We start from the raw sequence: 26,351 nt of genomic DNA on the forward strand, positions 1-26,351 counted from the left end.
GGGTGGTGGTAGAGAGTGGGTATAGGGTGGGTGGGGTAGAGCGAGCAGGGGTAAGGTGGGTGGGGTAGAGAGGGAGGGTGGATGAGTGGGGGTAGAGAGAGAGGGGGTACGGTTGTTGAGTCCTAGAGAGAGTGGGGGTTGGGTGGGGTACAGAGGGTGGGGTGGGGTAGGGTGGGTGGGGGTAGAGGGTGGGACTAAGGTGGGTGGGGGTAGAGAGAGTAGGGGTAGAGAGAGTAGGGGTAAGGTGGGTGGGGTAGAAAGGGTGGGTGGGGTAGAGAGAATGGGGGTAGAGAGCAGGGTAGGGTGGGTCGGTGGTGGTGGAGAGAGGGGGCTAGATAGAGTGGGAATAGAGAGTTTGTGGGTTGCGGGCGTGGGGGTGGATAGGGTGGGGGTAGGGTTGGTTCGAAATGATAGACAGGGCAGGGGAAGGGTGGGGTGGGGTAGAGAGTGAGGATTGTGAGGGTAGAGAGGGTGGGGATTGGGTGGGTGATGGTGGAGAGGGTGGGGATTGGGTGGGTGGGTGTATAGAGGGTGGGTGGGGTAGAGAGAGTGGGGGTAGGGTGAGTGGAGGTAGGGTGGATGGGGGTAGATAGAGGTGGGGTCAGGTGGGTGGAGGTGGTAGAGGGAGTGGTGGGAGAGAGTAAGGGTAGGTTGGGTGGATGAGGGTAGAGAAAGTAGCGGTAGGGTGGGTGAAGGCTATGGAGACCTGGGGTAGGGTGGGAGTAGAGAGATCAGGGTTAGGGTAGGGGTAGTGGGAGGGTGGGGGTAGAGAACGAGGGTAGGGTTGGTGTGGGTAGAGAGAGTGGGGGTTGGTAGAGAGAGCAGGGGTAGGGTGGGTGGGGTAGAGAGAGCGGGGGTAAGGTGGGTGGGGTAGAGAGATCAGGGGTAGGGTGTGTGTGTGTGGGTAGAGAGAGTTGGGTATGGTTGGTGGGGTCTAAAGAGAGTGGGGGTTGGGTGGGGGTAGAGAGAGTGGGGTTGGGTGAGGTAGAGAGGGTGGGTGGGGGTAGAGCGGGTGGGGATTGGGTGGGTGTAAGTAGAGAGGGAGGGGGTAGGTTGGGTAAGGGTGAGTGGGTGTGTGTTTAGAGAGTAGTGGTGGGGTGGGTGGGTGATGATATTTGGTTAGGGCAAAAAACATGAAGAACAAAGCAGCCTTGGGAGGACTTGTCACAAGTAGCCCAAAATGGCCCAAACAAAACCCAACCAGGACGTGTAATGGGGTGGTGTGGATAGAGGGGTAGTGGGGTGGTTGGGGGATAGAGAGAGTGAGAGGGTAGAGAGAGTGGGCGTTTTTGTAGAAAGGCAGCCTCAGGAGTACAAAAAAACATAATCTGCGGACTAAAGTATCCCAAAAATAGCCCAATTGTCTGCTAAAAATTGCCCGAAATAGCCCAACATAGAAAAACTGCGCAGCTGGGAACTGGAAAGCCCGGCACCCAACTTACTTCTTACAAATCTGCTGATTGGAGCAAATATTGTTAGTGTACTTCTCATTGGATAGTATGGTGGGGGAGTTTGGAAAAAGAGGATTTAGTGATTTGGCAGTTTGATGCCATGGCATTGCCTGTTTCTATGCCAATTAGATATTTCTCAGTTCAGAAACCCCATTCCCTCTCTCTCTCTTCAGCAAAGGTTCAAGCAATTTTGTGGTGCAAGCACCACAAAAATTCGCAAAAACAACAAAGGTCCTTTTGGAGAGGAAGTGTCATGTTCAAAGAAATCGTGCCTGTAAAATTCATTTTTGTTTCCCTGTGTGCTTTCGAAGACAGAATGTTCAGAATGCAGTCAATACAGTAGTTATGGACTGCACTCTACGCATTCTGATTGGCTACAGGAGGTGAATAACAATCTCCATGTGATAACAGTGATATACAGTAGGTCCCCTATTGAATATGTTGTATCTCGGTCTTGCTGCATTCATAGCAAATGACATGCATTCAAAACGTTTCCCAGACCGTGAGAAGGGTGGACAGGCTTACATATTTTTTTTTTTTTACCATGAAGGCATAAATACAGCTTAGCAGGTAAATTAGCTCAACAGGTGCTATAGATATCTGCTCGAACGTGCGCTTTTGTTTCTCAAACACTTCTGCTATGATGCTGTTCGAAATATTCAATAAGTGTTTATCTGCCCGGAGGTCGCAGAGTACATCATGACTGCGATGACTTGATAGATTCCAGTCATGGGAATGTGGAAGCTAGGGAAAGGGTGGAGGATTGAAGGCAAGTGTAGTACAAGCTACGGTCCCAACAATAATGATGACTTTGCAATGCCACAAACACTGCATTATCACACTCTCCTATGTTGGTGGCTTTTACAAATGTGCCTTTTACATCTTCGTATAACATGCAAATACGCTCTGCATACTATCACACCTGTAACTAATCCTATAGTTCTAAACTCAGGCAGGGGGTAATGTAACCAAGCCAATTATCCTAGTAATGTAACTGTACATGTTATCAAGTGGCTAATGCACAGCTTTGTGTTGTAACAAAGTCATCTCCTTGTAACAGCGCCTCGATGTCCCTGGGCTGTGTGCACGCTTTATAAATGCAAATAGATAACTAAATACTGATGGCAGTAGGGGTTTCAAAGGGTCAATAATCACTGTGGAGATACAACAGTAATATGCAGTTATTGCAAAATACTGGAGCCTCTATTGAGGTTTCCTTTGCCATCGTTATTTGTGGGTTAGTTCAAAATCCAATGATGCAGCCCTATTCATTGCACCTGGTACAGAATCTAAAAGACATACAAAAGTGATTGTATGTTAGCAGCAGGACATGTATAAAGCAAATATTACAGGCCACTAACCAAGGTAACAAGCAGAATGAAAATGGTTAAGAGTGACAATGCTACAATTTCTTTTTCAGACAGATCTCATGATTTTCTTTGGGCACAACCATAATTGTAGGGGGTCAGTGATAGCATAGATTGCTAATGCAGTCCTCTTGATTTTCTTTGAGCACAGCAAATGCAAATATGTGTTTTATGCTGGCATATTGAGATTGCCCTATGATTCTCTGTGGGCACAACCAGCATGAAAATGAGTTACACAAATGCTCCTGTGTACTGTTGGTGACCTGCCATCTATTGTGTGTTCCCTTACAGAACAGATTGAACATTCTATGGCAAATGTTCCAATTTTCGTTACAAAGTGTCAATTTCATCCATTGTTTAACTCCCCACTCCACCCCGTGGAATACCCTAAACTCTCTTCAGTTGTTTCTGCCTCGCTCACATCTGTTGGGGGGGGGTGGGATAATATTTACCCCCTACCACTGGGTACCAGATCCTTCTAAGCACTAGTTTTCAGCTGGTATGAGGCTACAGGCAGCCTTTTCGAATTTGCCCTTTGGAAGTAACTTTCTGGATGAGACAAAAGCATGCTAACGAGCCAGACAGATACCATTTCTAGTATGAGGCACTGTTCAGGTGTGTTAAATGTGCATGTCTCCAAACAAAAAAGAGCTTGGCGATGTTAGGCCGAATCACATGCAGTACCCTTTGGGAACACTACATGTAAATAAGACTACAAGTGTAAGCAAAATTTCACCTTTGGTACAAGCCTGTACTACACAGTAAAGTGGTAGCGATGGCTGAGCAGCCACACTTATCTCAAGAATTTAAGTGAGCAGTAGAACAAGTTACACAAAGGACCAACCAATACAGTGATTCAAACAAACACTTACTCAAGGTTTCTTGGTAAAAGAATATACATTTATTTACTCAGTCAGTTTGAAAACATTACACTAGCAAAAGCAGCTCAATATCGCACACTAATAAACCACAAAAAAACACAACCAGTAAGTAACTGAACAAGTTTAGCTCCCCTGAAGTGGGAGCAAAATGGCACTTCAGATACTTAATAAAGGGGTTAAAAAGACAAGGTTGTAAGAATAGACAGCCCAAATACATTCATAGGCAGGGCAAACGATTTCAGTTAAATACAACCAGCAATTCTTCTCAACAGGCCTGGGCTAAAGTCAATGGTTCAGTGTCTTTTGTATAGGATAGCACAGTTCTGGTAGATAACGGTTAAGTCTTTGCTGTGCAGATTAGAAGATTTTGGCTATGGGAAAAGTTTGACAAATGTTAAGGCAAGGACTTCATAGTTAAGGAAAGTTTCAGGTACTTTCTCGATGGCTGAAAAGATTTCCAGCCTGCGTTTGCACAGTACCTTGTTAATGAAGAAGAGCTGTAGCTGAGGCAGTTGTTCCTGGCAGTTCGAGCAGATCTCGCTGTTCCTGAGATTCAGTGGTGGGGACAAGAAGGAGGACGTCGGGAGGTTCCTTCACTGCCCAGGGATGAGGCCAAAAGCTTTAGCAAGAGGTTGGTTTAAGGTGTGAGTGCCTAGTCCACGAGCTGGTTTCCTTCCTTCTGGCTATCCGGTTTTCAACAGCACTCTGATGAAAATCGACCAGATGGGGATGGTGTCCAGGTGGCTTGCGAGTTGGCTGTTCCCAATAACTCAGAGAAGAAGTTAACCTTGAAGGGCTTCTTTGTCGATGGGGTTTCAGGTAATTCGGACCTGCAGCAGGGCTTCACCGGTCGTCCAGGTGTTGCAGCAGTCCTCTTCCTTCAGCTCGTCTTCGGTTCTTTTGTTCCAGTGGTCGACTCTGCCTTCCAAGTCCCAGAGACCTGCTTTTAAACAGTTTTCCCCCATTCATTCCAGCCTGGCTGTCACTCACAAAGCAGGGTGGCTGTCCTTGGCAGACAGCCAGCGGCCATTCACGCCAGAGTGCATTCAGGTCTCCTAGGAGACTAAGCACAGGGAGTTTCGGGCACCTCCCTCACATCCTGTCCACCCCAGACACTCGGGCGCCAGAGGAGGGCTTCAGCACTGAAGCCCGCCAAAGGCCAACAAACAAAGGGACCAAACCTGGTTTGGCACGCAGAGACAAACACAAGAAGGACCTTTCCTAAAATAAATGGCGAAAAAAGATGACCAGAGTCTGTTTTTACAGATAGGTCTTGGGCGCCATATTGAAAAACATGGCTGACCTGATTTTTAGCTACCGTTGTTAGCGGTTGGGAAAAATCATGGTAGTTTGATCTAAACCACTGCTACGAGCCATTTAAAGTAGGAAAGGGTAACATTTTACTGTTACATGAGTGTTTTGACTCAGGGGAAGCTAGGCAACCCCTTAAGCACTCTATGGGAAGATAGTGTGTGTTGTCAGTAAATTTAAAGAGACTAGTAAAGTCAATTTAAGTTTACATGCTCTGGGTGACGGTAGTCAGTCTCAGAGAAGGTATTTAAACCTTGGGAAGTATAAAAGACATCCCTGTGCCACTGCACTGAAGGTGCTTTGTGAAACACAGAAAAAGATGATGCCACTGGAGTTTGTTTTAAAACTCCATAACCAAAGAACACAAAAGAAAAACACACACAATACATGGAAGAGTGGGAAAAAAGACTCACACTCTTTCCAGGTAGTAAAATCAAATCCTAGAAATCCAGCAAAGTTGCTGGGGGTCTCAAAAGGTAAGGGAAATTAGCACATATTGAGAATTCTCCCAAACACTCGCCCCCCCAGACTAAGGGACAAGAGGATTGAATCCACTCCTGGATGAATCTCCTTACTCCAGTCGGTCAAACATCCTGGAGAGACCATCAGCATTTTGGGGGTGACACCCAGACCTGTGTTCAATGGTAAAATCAAACATTTGCAGGCTGATTGACCATCTAAGTAGTTTTGGGTTTTCCCCTTTCATTTGCATCAACCATCTCAAGGGTTGGTGGTCAGTCTGAATCACAAAAGTAGACCCATACAAGTATGGCCTAAACTTCTTCAGTGACCACACAATAGCAAAGCACTCACACTCTATGGTTGCCCACCTTGTTTCTGATTCCTTCATCTTCCTGCTGATGAAGCAAATGGGGTGATCCCTACCTTTCTCATCCAGTTGACTAAGGACTGCATCTATACCTGTATTTGAAGCATCTGTCTGCACAATTAAGGTTTGGTTATAGTTAGGAGCTCTTAGGACTGGAGCTTGACAAAGGGCTTTCTTTAGGCCTTCAAATGCTTGAGTGTACTCCTCATTTCACCTGACCTTTTTAGGGAATTTGGGAGAGGAGATGACATTCAAGGGAGAAGCTATGGTCCCATAGTTCTCAATGAAGTTCCTATAGTACCCAGTGAGGCCTAGGAAGGCTCTCACTTGGGCTTGAGTAGTAGGGATGACCCAGTGTTGTACAGCTTTTACTTTGCTAGGCAATGGCCTGATTTCACCTCCTCCTACTTCATGTCCAAGGTAGACCACTTTACTCTGACCAATTTGACATTTACTAGCCTTTATGGTCCGATGTGCCTGCTCAAGAGCCTGCAAAACATATCCTAAGTGGTCAACATGTTCTTTCCAAGTAGGGCTGAACACTGCAATGTCATCCAAGTATGCCATGCAGAAGTCCTCTATCCCATTCAGAACTTGATTAACCATCCTTTGGAATGTAGCAGGTGCATTCTTTAGTCCAAAAGGCATTACCTTAAACTGGTAGAGGCCTGCTGGGGTGGAGAATGCAGTTTTCTCCTTGGCATGGTCTGTCAGTGCTATTTGCCAATAGCCTGAAGTGAGATCAAATGTCCTGAGGTACTTGGCTGAACCAGGTTTGTCCACCAGTTCATCTGTCCTTGGTAAAGGGTGGGCATCAGTCTTGGTGACTGCATTAAGAGCTCTATAGTCCACACACAATCTCAACACCTTGGATCCTGCCTTTGGTAATAGAACAACTGAACTAGACCATAGACTGGTAGAGGGCTCTATTACCCCAAGATCAAGCATCTTGTTGACCTCCTCCTTTATGTGGGATCTTACATGATCTGACATCCTGTAACCTCTGCTTTTAACAGGTAAACAGTCACCAGTTTGAATATCATGCTGGCCCAAGGGGTCAAGCCTGGTGATAGTGAAAACAGGGAGGCAAACTGATTTAACAGGAACTTGCACTCGTGTTGTTCAGGTGTCAAATTAGAAGAGAGATTAACTCATTCTATTTTCTCATCTAAAGGCTGGCCTCTGAGTAGGTCAGGTAGAGATTCACTCTCCTCCTCCTCTTGAGCTGAAGCTAGAAGCAAAGCTCCCACTTGTGGTCTTGAGACATAAGCTTTTAAACGGTTGGTGTGAAAGACTCTGGGAGCCTCCTTAGGATTGCCTAAGTCCACCAGATAGTTGACCTCTCCACGTTTACCCACAGCCTTGAAGGGTCCTATCCATTTGTCCTGTAAGGCCCTCTGCCTTGTAGGTACCATAACTAGAACTATCTGGTCTTGAGTAAACTCAACCATGTTGGCCTTCTGGTCATGCCAATGTTTCACCAGAGCCAGACCTGCTTTCAAGTTGTCTGATGCTTCTGCCATCATGTGTGACAATCTCCTCCGGAGACGGAGACCTATCACATAGTCAGTGACTCTCACTGGCTTGGGGGAAGGAGCACTCTCCAACCCCTCCTTAATAAGGGCCACGAGGCCTCTAACTGGATGGACATAAAGAAGTTCAAAGGGACTAAATCCAACTCCCTCCTGAGGGACTTCTCTATAAGCAAAGAGAAGGCATGGCAGTAGAAGGTCCCACTTTCTTCTAAGGGGTTCCTCTAAAGCACCTATCGTGCTCTTCATTGTACAGTTAAACCTCTCTACCAATCCATTTGTCTGAGGATGGTAGGCAGTTGAGAACTTGTAAGTTACTCCACAATTTTTCCACATGGCCTGCATGTAGTGGGACATAAAATTGGATCCCCTGTCAGAGATAACTTCCTTAGGAAAACCTACCCTGGTAAAAATACCAAGTAGGGCCTTAGCAACAGCCTGAGCTATAACAGTTCTCATAGGTATTGCTTCAGGATACCTAGTAGCATGGTGTACTACAACCAGTATAAACCTGTTTCCTGAATATGTTGGAGGGTCTAAGGGACCAACAATGTCGATTCCTACCCTCTCAAAAGGAACTCCCACCACTGGGAGAGTCACCAAGGTTGCTACATTCTTGGCTCCACTCTTGCCAGAGGTTTGACAAGTGTGACAGCTCCTCCAGAACTTATCTACATCAGACCCCAACTTAGGCCAGTTGAAATATAGAGGGAGCCTTTCCTTAGTCTTCTTGAAACGTAAGTGACCAGCCAAAGGTATCTCATGGGATAACTGTAGGTACTAGAGTCTGCTTTCAAGAGACACTACAAGTCTTCTGTAGTCCCCTGGGATAGACTCAGTCGGTTCACTGTAGAAGAGGCCATCTTCCCAGTACAACCTATGCTTCCCTGGCTCTTGCCCATCCAGCTGGGAAGCTGCCTGTTGGCGAAGACCTTTAAGAGTAGGACACTCTCTTTGACCTCTGCTGAAGTCTGCCCTACAAGGTCCACCTTCTGCCAGTAAAGACTGCAGCTCAGGATGGTCTGCAGGATCCAGATCTCCAACAGGAGCAAGGTCATCTTCCAGCTCTGATTCCTCAGCAGCTGATTCAACCACACAAGGTTGTTCCACACACTCAGCCTCAGCTGGTGGAGGAGTCACAGGTGTGACTTTGGACAGTCCTCTCAGGGATGTTTTGGTTGGTAGCACAGGAGTGCTGGCTGGTTTCTTCCTAGAGGTTTTAGGTTGCCCCTTTTCCTCCTTCTTCTTAGAAATTGCAGTCAGTAACTCCTGTGGACTTGGAGTTATAGTTTCCTCTATAATCTCCTCTGGAGAGCCCCTTAAGGTACTCTCTCTGGCCTTCCTAGTCTGCTCCTGTTTCCTTTTGCTGGGAGGCCTTTGGGTGCTTGATACAACTCCAAGAGGTTTTAAGTCTTTCACCAACAGGACTCTCCCAGGTACTTCACTCTGCACACTTACAGGTATCTTGACAGTCATGTCATTGCACTGGATGAGAGCTTATATCTGTGGAAGCATTTGGAGAGTACCTCCAGGAAGCTTAGTTAGGAATGTGGGTGCCTTAGAAACATCCTCTTATTTTTGATTCATCAACTACAGTTATGCTGTCCCCAGTGTCTCTGATGGCAGGGGTCTCCTGACCATTCACAAGAACACTGTCTTTGTAATACTCTTTAGTATTGTCTGGAATAGAGTTATACACATCTAGGTTCTGTTGTTCCCACTTACCCAGGGATACTAAAGAAACACTGGCTGAGACTTTCATGGGTTCCTCAGCCAGAAAGTGAGAGTTTCCACTTGCCATTGGTACTTCATCCATTGGTGAGAAGGCTAAGGACACAGTGTGGACCCCTGAAGGTTTACTCTTACATCTGGGATCCCCTTTCACATAGTCAGTTGACCCACAAGAATAACATTTACCAAATGTCTTTATGAATGGGGGTTTGTTCTGACCTCCTTCTGGTTTGTCACCAGAAGGTACACTAGCCTGATTTGGTTTCCCTTGTGGCTTACAGTTGTTATGTTTGTGGCCCTCTTTTGGAGTGGAAGTATTAGAATTCTCTTTGGCATCTTTTTTGTGCTGTTTCCCCTCATCCGTCTTCTGAGTTACCCCCGAATCCTTTTGAGTAGCCCTGTTGGCAACCCACAAGTCAGCAGCCCTTGCTAGCTTCTTGGGATCAATTTCCTTAGAGTCAGCCAAGTGCTGTCTCAGCTCAGAAGAGCAAGCATCATAAATAGATTCCAACATAAACAGATTTCTCATACCTTCATAAGTGTTCACTCTGTAACCCTTAACCCATCCATCTAAGTTTTTCAAACATTCAGTCACCCAGGTAGTCCATCATTCCTTTTGAGGGTTCTAAACCTCTTAAGATACTGAGAAGAGGTCTTCCCAAATCTAGCTATCAAAGCTAGCTTCACAGTTTCATACTCCTTTCTGTCTATATCCCCCAACTCCATTACCACATCAGTTGCAACAGGGGGTAGCCTAGAAAAAAGCCAAGGAATCAACTGATTCCCTGTAATGTCTTGAATCCCATGGTTATATTCAAAAGCAGCCAACCAATCCAAAATATCAAGCTTAACTTCATACATACTTACTGCATCTTTGGGCATGCGAGGCCTCTTAGGACTGGAAGACCTAGAGGACTCTGGGAGAGAAGCAGTTTCAAGAGACAACTTTTTCATTTCAAGTGCATGATTCAATTCCATTTCTCTGAGTCTAAACTCTTGATGCTTGCTTTCAGTTTGAGCTTGGATTCTTTTAAATTCTAACTCAAGTCTCAATGTTTCTAAAGAGACAAATTCAGGACATAGATTTGGACCTGACGGGGTCCCTGTGGTCAAAGGTTGAAGCCTATGAGCAGGTAGAGGTAAGACAGGGCCTACATTCTGAGACTCTTCTGCCTCATCTAACCCATCCACAATATTAGAGCTGGGCTCTGATATATTATCAACCTCATCAACATTTGCCACATTTGCTGCAGGGGTGGGGTTTTCAGACCCACTCCTTAGACTTTGGTATTCTAACAACTTTTCTATCAATTCAACCTTTTTGCCTTTAACAGTGAGATTCCTAGCTTTACACATATCTCTCAATTGATCAACAGTTAAAGTCACTATGGTCTCCTGTCTGTAGCTTTCCATATCAGTCACAATAAAACAATTGCTTTACTAGTGTTGCTTTGCCTTGGGAGGATTATTTGAACAAAAGTAAAAGTATCACTCTAAATGTAACAAGTATACTTTATCCCACCGCTGTACACCAGTGTCAGGCAGAATCACCTGCAGTACCCTTTGGGAACACTACAGGCAATTAGGACTACAAGTGTAAGCACAATTTCACCTTTGGTACAAGCCTGTACTACACAGTAAAGTGGTAGCGATGGCTGTGCAGCCAGACTTAACTCAAGAGTTTAAGTGAGCAGTAGAACAAGTTACACAAAGGACCAACAAATACAGTGATTAAAATATATACTTACTCAAAGTTTCTTGGTAAAAGAATATACATGTATTTACTCAGTCAGTTAGAAAACATTAAACTAGCATAAGCAGCTCAATATCACACACTAATAAACTACAAAAATACAACCGGTAAGTAAATGAACAAGTTTAGCTCCAAATGAAGTGGGAGCAAAATGGCGCTTCAGATACTTAATAAAGGGGTAAAAAGACAAGGTTATAAGAATAGACAGCCCTAATACATTCATAGGAAGGGCAAAGGGTTTCAGTTAAATACAACCAGCAATTCTTCTCAACAGGCCTGGGCCAAAGTCAATGGTTCAGAGTCTTTTGTATAGGATAGCACAGTTCTGGTAGATAACGGTTAAGTCTTTGCCACAGAGGTTAGAAGAATTTGGCTAGGCGAAAGGTTTGACCAATGTTAAGGGAAGGACAAGCCTTTGTAGTTGAGGAAAGTTTCACGCACTTTCTCGATGGCCGAAAAGATTTCCGGACTGCGTTTGCACAGTACCTTGTTAATGAAGAAGAGCTGTAGCTGAGGCAGTTGTTCCTGGCAGTTCGAGCAGATCTCGCTGTTCCTGAGCTTCAGTGGTGGGACAAGAAGGAGGACGTCGGGAGGTTCCTGCACTGCCCAGGGATGAGGCCAAAAGCTTTAGCAAGACGTCAGTTCAAGGTGTGAGTGCCTTAAAGTCCACAAACTGGTTTCCTTCCCTCTGGCTATCCGGTTTTCAACAGCACGCTGATGAAAATTCGACCAGATGGGGACGGTGTCCCGGTGGCTTGCGAGTTGGTTGTTCCCACCAAACTCAAGGGAAGAAGTTAACCTTGAAGGGCTTCTCTGTCGATGGAGTTTCAGGCAATTCGGACCTGCAGCAGGGCTTCACCGGTCATCCAGGAGTTGCAGCAGTCCTTTTCCTTCAGCTCGTCTTCGGTTCTTTTGCTCCAGTGGTCGACTCTGCTTTCCAAGTCCCAGAGACCTGCTTTCAAACAGTTTTCCCCCATTCATTCCAGCCTGGATGTCACTCACACAGCAGGGTGGCTGTCCTTGCCGGACAGCCAGCTGGCCAATCACGCCAGAGTACATTCAAGTCTCCTGGGAGACTAAGCACAGGGAGTTTCGGGCATCTCCCTCACATCCTGTCCACCCCAGACACTCAGGCACCAGAGGAGGGCTTCAGCACTGAAGCCCGCCAAAGGCCAAAGAACAAGGGGACCAAACCTGGTTTGGCGCGCAGAGACAAACACAAGAAGGACCTTTCCTAAAAGAAATGGCGAAAAAAGATGACCAGAGTCTGTTTTTACAGATATGTCTTAGGCGCCATATTGAAAAACATGTCTGACCCTATTTTTAGCTACCGTTGTTAGCGGTCGGGAAAAATCATGGTAGTTTGATCTAAACCACTGCCACCAACCATTTAAAGTAGTAAAAGGTAACATTTGACTTTTACATGAGTGTTTCGACTCAGGGGAAGCTAGGCAACCCCTCCAGCACTCTATTGGAAGATAGAGTGTGCTGGGTCTGTAAATTTAAAGAGACTAGTAAAGCCAATTTAACTTTACATGCTCTGGGAGACAGTAGTCAGTCCCAGAGAAGGTATTTAAACCTTGGGAAGTCTGAACGACATCCCTGTGCCACTACACTGAAGGTGCTGGGTGACACACAGAAAAAGATGATGCCTATGGAGTTGTTATAAAACTCCATATCCAAAGAACACAAAAGTAAAACACACATCAAAATACAAGGAAGAGTGGGAAAAAAAGGTTCACACTCTTCCCAGGTAAAACAATCAAACCCTAGAAATCCAACAAAGTTGCTGGGGGTCTCAAAAGGTAAGGGAAATTAGCACATTTTGGGAATTCTCCCTAACAGGCGAGTCAATGCATTCGTCAACAGAAATGTGGTACTGTCTGGACCAGAGTTTGGCGGTCTTACTGGGACGCAGCAAACAACACTGTGTTCACCAACTCCAAGGACCGGTTATAAGCCTTGATCGTAAGTTAAGTGAATTGAAGACAGCGACATTACAGCTTCTGAAAAAGTGCACCTATGATAAATACTCTGATATACTTTTTAAGACACGCCTTGAGCTCACAAGCTGGCACTCACTGGGAGATCTCTGAAGTCTCTGATCTGTTCAGCAGAGGTTCTGTAGCGCATTGTGGACAAGCAGCTTTCTGCCTCTATGGCGACCAACTCCCAGTTGTATCCTACCCCGAAATTGCCAGTTGGGTCTGCTGGGTCCAGGATAACGGGCCTGAAATATTGAAAAAGATAAAACACATTGAGTCAATCCACCCCAGTCATAGAAAATACACCCCAAAGAGTGATCTTCACCAGCAGAATCAACAACGGTAACACGTGAATTTAGTGATTATGACTGTCATTTTTAACAATGTTTTTATTTGACTTTTTAAAGTTCCGGGTGTCATCCATTGAGTATGGAAAGAATGTCTTCACTGGACCTTCCTTGATTTCACACCTGTAACCTTGACTTGGACAGGAAGCCCAGCCCTGGGTTCCTTCGGGACCAACATTTGTTTCCCTATCTGTACCACCCCATTGACACAGGAACCAGAAACCTGGGATTCGGATGGACTGACTTTGGTTTAATGACGCATCAACCACCACTAAAACCAGCAAGCACTGGCCTGTGCTCATCGAGGAGTGACCTTGGTTTCACTACATTTTCTCCCATTGAGAACGGAAACAGACATAGATACAGCCACGACCAACCATGATTTCAATATTATTATCCCACGGAGATAGGAAGCACAAACCTGGGTTTCTCGATCTGCTCTTCCAGGAACTCTCCTAGCTCTGCGTTGTCATATAAGTTGTAGTTCTCGGTCCACCAGACACAGAGTTCGCGGTAATTGCAGATGAGCTCCAGAAAGTTCCGGAAACTCTGAGCCATATTGAATCTTGGCTGCCCATTAGACCCTTTCTCCCAGGCATAGATGCTCAAAAGTTCGAAAGCATATTTTGGTGGAACGTTCCTGTTTCCGTGCAGCTTCTGTAAAATGGATGGGTACAGAGAAGTAACACATGTTAAGAGTCCCTGGAGAGGAGACATTCTAACAAGAGCCTTTCAATGCAATGAAGCGCTGGCATTGTGGATGTTCTACCAGAAATGTCCTGTCAGTGCTACAGGACTTCAGCAGCGTGGACATCTACCCAGCAAAGCCCTGTCAGTGTTGCATGAGTCCAGCAGTGCAATATACCTACTAGGAATGCCCATAGCAGTGCCACGGGTTTCTAATAGTGTGAGATTCCTCTTAACAGTAGCCACGCAGTAATAGCTCTACTTCTACTCAGCAGTGCTCAGCCAGTCCTCTCAACAGTCCTCGGTCAGTGATTGCTTCAGGTCTCCAATAGTGAGAATACCCCTCAGCAGTGCCCAAGCAGTGTTATAGGACTTCAGCAGTTCGAGCATACTTCCATCAACAACCCTATTGGACTCTTACAGTGTGAACGTCCTCTGACCAGTGACAGCCAGTGCTACAGTACTCCAACAGTACTAGCCTCATCTCAGACCCTGCCAGTGCTAAGGGACTAATCTGGGCGTCTTTGTAGTATCGGATAAAACCCTGCAGAAATCCAGTAGTGTGAAATGCCTCTAAGCAGTGCTGTAAGGGCTACATGACTTCAGCAGTGTTCACGTCCTGCCAGCAATGCATTGTAAATGCTATATAGTACTCCCAGCATTGCCCTTTCAGTAGCCAGCAATGTTTGACATGATTACAGGGCTCCAGTGGTGTAACCCTGTGTGCTTTTACTTTGCAGTGTTCTATCAGTGTGTTCACTCTACTGTCCCCTTAGAGTACTGTTGGACTTCAGCAGTGTGAACATTTCGTCTTCCACACCCTGCCATTTCTATCTGACTCCAACAGTAGGTTTCCTCCGGCAGTTGCATGTCAGTGCTATGCGGGTAGCAGTGTCTGCTTCCTACCTGTGGCACCTCATCAGTGCCACGAGGCTGCAGCAGTGCGAGTCCAGATGCTCTCACACATAGATGGCCCACGTGCACTTACCGTCTTGTACCAGTGCTTGACCAAACGGATGAAGCTCTTCACTTTGGTGGGTCGAGAGATAATGAATTCCCTCTGCAGCTCGGTGAAGCACGAGGAGAAGTTCTCGCCTGGTGACGCATCCCGAATGAGCCTCAGATAAACCTCGGGGGGCGGTTTATATCCAGAGATAAGCTGACCTATCAGAGGAAGAAGGGATAAAGACAAGAGTTAACCCACTTTGTTTTAAACCTGTGTCCATTTACAATCATTTGAATCCATAGAACAGGAGATGCAACGTCATCCATGTGCTAAGTTTAAAAAAACCAATAAGCGCATCAGAGACATGCCCAGACTGGACTGTATGGTAACAGGGCAATGCCCATAGGATCAGGCTGAGAAGCCACTGTGGGCTATTTTTATGGGCCAGAGTGGCCCACATTAAAGACTTTGTGGCTTGTTCATCTGGTAATCTAGAGCAAACCTATTTGCCACTGTGCTTTACAATGCACCATTTACCACAAATACTTTCAAAACAGACGTTCAGTGTGATTGCAATCCATGAATGTCGTCCATTCTGATTTGGCGCCTGGAAATTCTGTCTGTTCCAGTTCTACCATGGACAGAGATCTTCTTACCCTTCCCTGCTAATGAGTAAGAAGTGAGATTGTGAAATGCACCATGGTAAAAAAAAAAGACATAACACATTATTGAGTGTACAACAGTTCAAGAAGACTGCAGGGGTGATGACGAAATAACTTAAAGGCAGGAAGAGACCACTGAGAAATGGACTCTTGAGGCACAGCTGCAGCGGCTGCTGTATTTATGAGGAGGAGCTGATCTCAGGAATGTGGGTCTTACTGAAACTGTGGTGACACCTGAAGCAGCAGAGGATATTACAGTGAGGGTCGGCACAATTGCTGGATGGGAATACCCCAGCCGATTTAGAGTTCGCTTCCCCATGTTGCTCTATGCAACTCACTTTCTTAGTAGCATAGGCTGAGTTTAGAAAGCAGCCTTTTAGGAAGGTGGATGTGAGAGACAGTTTGCTGTACAATCAACAACAGTAGTTAATACAATTTGCATGGGGCAGTTTTAGATTAAACAAAAGGAAAACAACGCCATTATATGCATCTTTAAACAGTGCCTTCACCCTGCCAAAAATAATTAAAGAAAACATTTCGCATTTCAATAATGCCACCAGGGCCATGTTGTATCAAATGGAAACATTCACACCATGGTGGGTTGGAGCACATAAAGTTGGTGGTGCTGTAAAATGTTTGCTGTAATTGTGACAGGCTGCAGACACTGGTTAAATATATAAAAAGAAAGGTTGCACCCTTCCTTTAGAAACCTCTGCTCCTTCTTGCAGTTCTCTGGTGAACATTAGTGGGCCCACATAAGCACTAGTGGATGAAAAGGAAGATCCCAGCAGGTTTATGACAATGGTTTTACCTGCATTTTTTATTCATGGATTTGGACTGGTTTTATATAATTGCCCTTAGAAGTCATGTGTTTTTGATAGATTTTTAGCCCTTACAATTTAATTGATTTTTAGTGGTTGAAATAGAATTACCTATCTACTGGCTCACCAATATTGACAGCACTACTGTGAGCATATATTTACGTTTCACTATGCCATCTTTTATGTTGCTATGCACATTGCTGATGGGTGTATGGTTTACATTCCTAGAAGTGAATATGAGAAACAAAGGATGCTAGAACTATATTCAAGAAAAGAACTATATTCAAGAAAACTATTGCTAATATCAAGGGCCAATTGTTGCTTTAATTACACTATTTTAATACTCACATATTATCTCTACAGGAGAATACATATACATAAATGCCACACAAAAGAAAGAGAACATTATGTTTGTGTTTCTATTAAGGAACTGTGCAGGGAAGTTATTGATGACAAATAATAGTTTACAGAAGCGTACGACACATTGGTTCCTAGATGTTCTTGGGGTAAGCCCACAGCAATACTGCTGTCCAATAGTAAACCTGTCGGGTGCTCTTTGGTAGAGGTTCCATAGTGCTAAATAAATAAATCCACATCCCTCTTGCTTTGGGTATTCCCAGCACCAGGTGCCCATTTTGACATCCTCTAGCATAGAGATTACATTCTTGCAAGGAGGGTATGATGAAAATCATAACATATGGCACCCAATAAGGGGCCACTATCTCTATGGCTTAGAGTATATAATCTAAAAAAAACATATTTTTCATTTTGCAGAGGGATTTTGAAAACTCTCCCTGTTTGGTCACTGGAAAGGGGTCAACAGGGTTGCTAAATATTAAATACAAAGACATTCATATAACTACTAAAGAGATACTAGAATGGCATAACACAGATTTTCCAGTACCTACTGAATGCCGTCAAGCACTAAATAGATAGTTGACAGAGGGAAACATCATAAATCCCATCACTAGTTTTACTGTGGTGGTGGCACAACCAAGAGTTCGGCCCGGAAAAACTCTTACACGAAAACATCTGCTACTAAGGTTGGGGACCTATTTTCAAACCCTTTGACTAAGGAAGGACTTAGATCAAGTAGTACTCTGAATTATCCTTACAGATCATTGACCCTCCACAATGGTTTGCAGCAATTTGAAATGTTTCCAATCTGCTGCAAGACATGGGCCTTTCACATTAGTGCACCTGCTATGAAGATAGCTTCTCGAGGAGCTGCACTCGCACTGCATCCATATTTAGGAAGAGCAGAAAGGGGTTCCCCTTCTGTACCCTCAAATATATGCTGGGTACATGCCCAACAAAACGAGAAGAGATACCTAAGTGGTCCTCCACTAAATTAAGGCAGTATTTCCTCAAGATTCTTAATCCACAGCAGAGATATGTATACCTAGCCGTATAACTAGCCATGATCATGTTGGCAGGGTGCAGTCCACAAATGCAAAACTGTGATAATTGGATTTAATTTCACTATTGGCTGTACTTAGATTTAATGGCTACTCCAACAATCACAGCATTAACACATATTCTTAGGCAAAATAAGTAACATTCAAGGAGCAATCACAGCAATAGGTTTAGCATTAGCCATAGTTATGGGGAACTATCCTATGCTGGAAGGAAAGATCAAACCACAACTAGAAGGAGAACTAACCAGTCTAGATGTTACTACAATTTGCAGACATAGTACCAGCTACATAAAGTCTCTAGGTAGAGCTCACCAAAGAGAGACAACCCTTGGCAAACCTAATAGTGGTAGAACCACCTATCAGCTCAAGGGGAATGGGAAAGTGAGAGCAGTACAAGTCTGCCCAATATAGCAGCAGAATAATGTAGAGTTAATGGCACTAACTGCGACAGAGCAACCTCCTCTGAAAGGGAAAACTCCAGTCCTAAACAAGGAGCCAGTTAGAATATGGGATCAGAGGTCCAATATAAGGGTAGAGTTAAAATGACATTTAATCTCAGAGATAAAATACAGATTAGAGAATCACAAAGGTATAGAAAACAACACTATACGTTCTCTCATCCTCCAAAGGCAAGAAACAGGACTCAACATCCAAGTGAGGACAGAAACCTGTGAGGAAGGACGGAAAGAAGAGAAAAAGCAAACAGTAGATATACAAGAAACAATGGGAAGGTTTGAGACCCAAAGAAATCAGTGACTACATTGCAGTCTTTTTATATTCTGGTTTAAATATTCCATATTTGAGGAAAAACATGAATAACATTTAATAAATATACCAATATATAGCTAAATTGAAATAACTACTTCCACAGAACAAGTGGTAGGAAATAAAATAAATAACGTACTAACAATTCACCTTCGGGAGAGTGACCAAAAGAAATGAAGGCACTTTTTGGCTCAGATTAAATATAAAGTAGGGTGGTCTTTAGGGAACTCAAAACCAGCTAACACTTTTTATGATTGACCGCCCTAGGGGAGAAGATGGTATTGAAATGGACCTTTCAAAAGACGGTAAGGAATACTTAATAAATACATATGCATAATTGTGGGCTGTTCTTTAAGCAGTTCAGTTGTTCAAAACCCATGTAGGTCCTGACATTGAGTTTCTGCCACATAAAATAGTATTGTATGCAATGCCAAATACTCAGAAACAACATCCCACCACAAACAAGATATCCTTCACATAAAAGCAATAGTAGGCGCATTTGTTGAACAAATGAATCATAATGCAATGGCAAGTCCATGCAATGCATCCATATTTCCACTGGGTAAACCAGATGGTATGTACTATTTAGTTCTAGACTACAAAGTGCACAGTACATACCCTTTCGCTGAGGCAGTTCAAAATCTACAAAGGTCTGAACTTTTGAGTAACATCCAAAGGTATATAAATACATGACTGTGGTAGAGTTGGGGAATGTTTTTTCATGCAAGAATAATATCAGGAGGGTTTCAAATACACTGCATTCATCTTCAACTTCCAAGGGAAACACTATTGTTTCATTAGAAGACATTCCAAACTGTCGTACGTATGTAGATGACATCTTCTGTATAGATAATGAATTGAAAACTCAGTCACACAATGCGGATTTAATTGTAAAAACATTAGCTTGAAAGGCATATGTGTATATTACATTTTAAAAATGAGGGTAAGCATATCTCCACACAATTTCTAGAAAATGTACAAACCTCCAGAATCGTTCACACTCAGACAGCTTCAAGCATTACTGTTTTTTTAAACTATGGTCACACATATGTAGGAAACTATGCAGCATTGGTAAAACCACTATATTTGGTTCCATGTCTTTACTTTGGTATGCTCTCCATGCTGTCTTTTCTACGATGCATTTGCATCTCCACATTTAGTTTGGTGGGGCACTGGTCCCATACCCATGCTTCATTTACAAGAGCGTTCTCCACCCTTCAACCGTTTGTCTTGCTCCCCACCCCACCAGACTCAGTCTCCCTGATCTCACATTGCTTTCTATCATGTCCTGGTCTTGCCCACACCTACCTTGACCCACAATAATCTCTATTTTCCCAAAGCCACCATCTCCCTTGAGCCCTTTTCACTATAGCCCTTTCCTGACATTCCACATATACCTTCTTACCCTGTTTCTGTCAGCGTGGTAAAGATAGCACCACAATTCCAGTGTGGTAGTAAAGATGCAAACTGCAATTGCATTGTGGCAAAGACATGCCACACTTTATATATATATTAGTGAAAGTGAATTACCCGCCATCAGGCTGGAAGTCAGAACACACACACACACATACACACACACTCTTTTCAATAAAATAAAATAAGGCACTCCTCTTCAAGACAGGACACTTATAAAGATTTGAAAGTAACATTGCTTCCTGGTAAGAATATATTTATTTATAGTTTGTAATTCTGGCTAGAACAAGCCGTTAACAAGAGCGATGGGTATCCCCTGAACCGTGGACCGGGGGAACAATATACATAAGAAAACATGAGCAAAAGTCACATGGGTAAATATAGACACTATTCAAATACTAATTGATTTAAATAAGTGTGGAGAGGGAAGAGGCTCAATCGGGCAACCAATTTTAGCATCATATTTAATCAAAAAACATCATAATAACATTAAAATATTTATTACATACACACAATAACATCATCAAAATACATTTAAATGTATATCAACACAAAGGAAGTATTCAAAAATATCAAAAAATCTATCTAAAAGCAACCTGTCAATTACTGCTGGATGTAATACATCTCCATCTCTATTTCAAGCGAGCGATAGCACTTTCTTAGTGACTTATGGCACTTAGCACTTTTTGCGATAGCACCTTTGCAGTGATTTACATTTACTGCCTATGAGGTATTACATCCAGCAGTAATTGACAGGTTGCTTTTAGATAGATTTTTTGATATTTCTGAATACTTCCTTTGTGATTTAGCATTCAAGGCCGTTCAGTATGTTGTTGCTTCCAGATCAACAAGTGGCATATTCAGGTAAACTGTACATTTTGATGGGCTTCCATTTCCCTTTCTGCTTTTACAGGAAAGCTATTCCCTCCAGACATAGTACGTTTAAATCTGGGCAAAAGGAGGAGATTGGAGTTAACCGTTCTGGTGGGGCGGGAGAAAGGTGGTCTGGTGAATTTAGTTATAAGGTATTGAGGGGCTGCTTGGTGGAGGCATTTGTGAGTCAGAGAAACAGATTTAAGGAAAATTTGTCTTTGGTGGATAGCCAGTTGACAGACATTCTAGTCTCGGAGATGTGGGCTTTCTTTGGGATGCTAAGGGCCACACAGTGCGTTATTCTGTAAGATTTGAATTTTGTTTGTGATATATTTGTTGCAACCTATATATAGCGCATTGCAATAGTCCAGTTTGGAAAGGATCAGAACCCTGGCTAGGGTGATGCAATTGGAAGGTGAGAGGAATGGTTTGGCTGCTCTGATAAGTTTGAAAGTGTAAGATGTGGTGGATGCCATAGCATTAACTTGCTTTTTGAAGGTGAGAGTGGAATCTAGGTAGAAGCCAAGGGTTTTGACCTCCTTGGCTACAGTGATATTATTATTGTGGATTACAAAAGAGGAGTAGTTTGGGTCTAGTTTGGTGATATTTTGGGAGGACCCTAGAATGAGGAGTTCTGTTTTGTCATCATTCAGGCATAGACCATGTAGGGCCATCCATGCCTGGATGATGAGGTACACTTTGTTAACGAAGGCCAAATCCTCGTCATAATCCCTCGTCAGCGGGATGAGGATCTGGGTATCATCGGCATAGTATGTGTAGGTGATACCCAGACCATCTAGATTGTCAAAAAGGGGCTTCGTGAACATGTTATATAAGGTTGGGGAGAAGCAAGATCCCTGGGGCACGCCACAGGTAATAGGCGATGGGTCGGCTGCTACTAGAGGGGAGAAGACTCTCATCATGCGGTTGTTTAGGAAGGATTGGATCCAACCGGTTGCCTCCTGAGAGAAATGGGCTGCTTTTTGTAGGTGGTTGCATAGGATCTCATGGTCGACCAGGTCGAAAGCGGCTGAGAGGTCAAGGAGTAGTAATAGTGCAATTTTACCCTTGTCTCTCAGCTCATCTATCTGTGCCTTGAGATCTATGAGTGCGGTTTCAGTACCGTGTTGAGGCCTGAAGCCTGATTGTCGGACTCCAAGGAGATGGAAGTGTTCAAGGTAATGTTGGATTTGTTGGTATGCTATTTTATCGAGGATTTTAAGAAGGAATGGTACTGTAGGGATGGTGCGATATTTCGTAGGGGTAGCGGGGTCTAAATTAGGTTTTTTGAGAAGGGGGAGGACCCATGATTGTTTCAAGTTGTTAGGTACGGTTCCTGAAGTGAATGACGCATTTATTAGTTTGGTAATAAATGGTGCGAGATCAAGAGCCTCATCCTTTATCAGTTGTGCAGGGCGTAGGTCCCCATGGCAATTCGAGGGTTTGAGGGTGAGAATGACATTTTCAACCTCTTTAGTAGATACTTTGTGGAAGATGAAGTGGGGATTAGGCACGGGGGTGTGCGACCGAGTGGGGTGTATCATTTTAGGGATCAGGATACTAGGTTTGGTGGAAGCAAGAAGGGAATCTTTTTTAATGCTTATCTTCGTCTTGAGGGAGGTGATTTTGTTGGCTAAGGCATTTTGTGTACCCGTGCACCAATTCTTGTCCTTGAGTCACGAGTCAGGGACTTGGGTGGGCGATTCTACCTCTTTTAGTATTGTAAAAAGCTCTCTAGTGTGAGATTTAGCTTGTGAAATTCGAGTGCTGTAGGACATTTGTTTGGCCAAGATAATTTCTTTTTTATATTGGGAGGCTAGTATACTCAAGTTTTTGTTATTGTTCTCTGAGGGATGTGATCTCCAGGTTTTTTCACAGCGTTGCTTTTCCTGTCTGAGGGCTTTAAGGCGAGGAGAGAACCAAGTGTTGATGTGTTTTCGGGGTTTGCTCTTTCTCAACTTCAGGGGAGCTATGTCATCAAGAGAAGAGAGCATGACTTTATTATATAAGTCTACCATCATGAAGGGATCTGTGTGATCTGGGATGGCATTCAGAGTCGGTAAGATCAGTGGGAGCAGGTTTTCAGGGGTGATGTTCTTTTTGTTTCTGGTCTGGACAGCTGGAGCTTTGCTATCTGATTGCACTGATGTCGCCTCTAAAGTGAACGAGATCAGGTAGTGGTCAGTCCAAGGCCGTGGTAGTATAGCTGAGACTAGGACTGGGCAGTTATGCACAGCTAACCAGTCCAGAGTTCTGCCTTTAGTATGGGTAGACTCTGAGATCTTCTGGGTAAATCCTAGTTCCTCTAAGGTATTATTGATTATTGCGGTATTAACATCTGAGGGGTCGTTGAGACCAGGGTTAATGTCTCCTAATAGGATGCTTTGTGTGGAATTCTTAAGGTTGTTTGATAGGATGTTTGTAAGGTCTTTTTCAAAAGATCCTAGAGGGCCCGGGTAGTCGGTAAATGAGGTGGATGGAGATGGACTGTGTATTAGCTAGGGTAAGCTTAGCGGTTAGGCATTCGCATGAACCTGCGCTAGCATGTGGCGAGATTGTCAATGAAAGATTCGTTTTGGCTATAATGGCAAGACCTCAGCCTCGAGAGGTGGTACGATCGAGTTTTAGTAGAGTGTAGTCATCTGGTATGGCTAACATGATTGCGGGACCTGCGGTTCTGTGATAGCTAAGAAGTCCAGATCTTCATTATATAGTAGGTCAGCAATGTCTGTTGCATGGGCTACCATAGAGTGTGCATTTTTAAGTGCTCCCTTGGTCCCAGGTTGTGCTGGTGTCGGTGGTAGTGGCAAGCTTTTAGGAGTGGTGCTGATAGGCTCACGGAAGAGTCTACTGTTCAGTTGAAGAGGGTGCTGAGAGAGGTTGCTAGTACTAGCCTTATTGTGGGATGTTCTAGATAATGGGTCATATAGCCTAGGGAGTCTAGCCCGTAATTTGAGGTTCCTCTGAAGAACAGTGCAGGGTGAGGTGATCATATCAGTTAGTTTGGGTGTTGATTCATGCGGAAGTGAATTTGGTGGCATGGTAGGGTATTGGGTGCTCACAATATAAAGTAGTGATCTAAGCAGAGCAGTGTAGAGCGTCGGGAGATACATTATCTGGGTAGGATGGGACTAGTGCAGTGGCACTGTTGGTAATTAACATACAGTGTAGCGCCTAGATTCGAATTTAGCACTGAGGTCTGAGACACAGCAGTTATCATGCATAAGTAATATCACACCTAGAGCCAGTTATAACACTAGTAATATCACACCTAGATTCGAATTTAGCACTAAGGTCTGAGACACAGCAGTTAAAATGCATAAGTAATATCACACCTAGATACTCACACAATTCTCTCGAATTTAGCACTAAGGTCTGAGACACAGCAGTTAACATGCATAAGTAATATCACACCTAGAGTCAGTTATAACACTAGTAATATCACACCTAGATTCGAATTTAGCACTAAGGCTGAGACACAGCAGTTAAAATGCATAAGTAATATCACACCTAGAGTCAGTTATAACACTAGTAATATCACACCTAGATTCGAATTTAGCACTAAGGCTGAGACACAGCAGTTAAAATGCATAAGTAATATCACACCTAGATACTCACACAATTCTCTGTGAGTTTAACCACTGTAATAAAGGAGATGGTTCATGAGTATTTCTTGACTCTTGGTGCCTTCTAAGGCATCCTTGTAAAGAAGGATATTACCCTTGATGCATTTGTGATTGGAATAACTTTCTGGATCACCACTGTGATGAAGGAGATCACTCCTGAGACAATCTTGCTTGCAATGACTTTCTTTGCCAACACTGTGATGAAGGACATTACTCCTGAAACACTCTTGCTTGACACAGTTCGGCAACTGTCCTGGATCCCACCTGGTCTGGCCGCCATTCCCGTTTCCTGCTTCTGCCTGGGGATATGGCTCTGGTTCTTACCGGGGTTGCAGATGCTTCGTTATGCAGTTCTCAGTTACTGCCCGGCTCGTTGGCAGAATTCAGCTGGCAGTCTCTGCATTGTTTCTTGACCAAACGATCCACCTTTATGCAGTCACATCACTACTATGACTATTGCAGTCTTGGTTTGAGTCATTCTCCTGTTGGATCACAGGATCCTTTGGTGACATCTCGCCTTCGGCCTCTTCCCATATGAGGGACAGCTTCAGCGTGCCTCCAGGACTCCTGGGTGGAATCTCTCAGGCTTGGGTGGCGTTCTGCTGCTTCACAGGGTCCGTCTCCCAAAGTCAACTCCAGATTGGAATGTTTTCATAGTATTCTTTATGCTTCTCCAAGGCCACCTCATCACAGTATTTAGTGAAGTCTGCTTATTGTTAATTCACATGTTTCTTCCACTTGTCCTCTACCCAGTATTCTCTACACTTGTGATAGTTGTGGCTTCAGCATAACACATGGTATTTCTATCAATTGAGAGGAGGGAGGAGACAACGAAGGTAAGGTATTTTGAGATAGATTGTCAGGGAGGCTTTCCCCCAGATTAACATTTTTGTCCCCTGAAGGGGAGTCCCTCGTATGAGGTACCTAGCGGGACTATTGTGTAGCCTCGCCTCCCTAGCCTCATAAGGAAGGGCTCCCCTCTGGGGAGAAGTGATGGACACTAGTGAATCCTCACAATGTAAGCGAAGATTTTATGTTTGCTTCAATATTGAGGAGGCAGCACTGAATCATTGCTTTGATGATAAGAAGCACACAGCTTTTAAATGCCTTCACCAGGATAGGGCACATCTGCCTATGGCCTCAAAACCTAGCACTTTGTCAATTCTTCCAAACAAATGTGATTGACTGTTACAATGGTTTTGGGACTGAAATAAGCAATGTTTCCAATTTGTATTACATATTTTTCTTTTGTCTGGTTAAACCATTAACAGATATGAAGCATTTTTTTCAGGGAGCATTTGAAATGTCCTTGTGCTGCTAAAACACTGAGTTTATCATGATACAAAGGCTTGGCATAACAAATGAAGACTTGTGCTGCCCTTTGTATTTCTTTGGCCAGAATAAAGGGATCCATCAAAGCACAGAGGATGGAAGAGAGGAATCCTTAGAGGGGATTTAAAAAACGCCACCTGTATTTTTAAATCCATTGCTCTAGTGTTCTTTGCCGTTTGTTTTGTGTACAAATTCCCTCAGAAACTATAGACTTTTGACAGTTTTGTTTAACCCTTTTCATTTAGTAATTAAGTATGAATCCTAACAGCTCCATTGTGAGTATAACGTTGCACTGTTCCACAATTGTAGATGGCTTCACACATTGCAGATTGGTTCTAGAGTGCTGTAACATTTTAGAAGTGAATATGAGAAGAGTAGGATGCAAGGACTATATTCAAATACATTATTGTTACTATTGGGAGCTGCATATAGTTTGTCTATTCTATTATTAATGCTCATATCTCTACAAGAGAATAAAGACATACATGTTAAACAGAAAGAGTGTGAGCAAGTGTAACTACTTGTTGTAGTGACAAACTGTAGGGGAGATATTGATGACATCTAATGATAATCATACACACAATGGCAATACAAATACGTTTCTAGATGCTCTAAGTCGAG

The 26,351-nt window shown here is 43.8% G+C and overlaps 1 protein-coding gene across 1 annotated transcript in view; it reads right to left on the reverse strand.

The window, feature by feature from the left end:
* LOC138492279 (2'-5'-oligoadenylate synthase 1-like) overlaps positions 1–26,351 on the reverse strand; it is a 170,964-nt gene that overhangs the window by 22,027 nt on the left and 122,586 nt on the right. Inside the window, exons 4-6 of the mRNA XM_069619330.1 lie at positions 14,863–15,038; positions 13,609–13,844; positions 12,938–13,085 (exon numbers count right to left, since the gene is read on the reverse strand). Of these exons, the coding sequence (XP_069475431.1) occupies positions 12,938–13,085; positions 13,609–13,844; positions 14,863–15,038 (560 nt within the window). The remainder of the gene's footprint in view (positions 1–12,937; positions 13,086–13,608; positions 13,845–14,862; positions 15,039–26,351) is intronic.

The sequence above is a fragment of the Ambystoma mexicanum genome, chromosome 10 (genome assembly GCF_040938575.1).
Source record: "Ambystoma mexicanum isolate Mex_15411 chromosome 10, UKY_AmexF1_1, whole genome shotgun sequence".
Lineage (NCBI taxonomy): Eukaryota > Metazoa > Chordata > Amphibia > Caudata > Ambystomatidae > Ambystoma > Ambystoma mexicanum.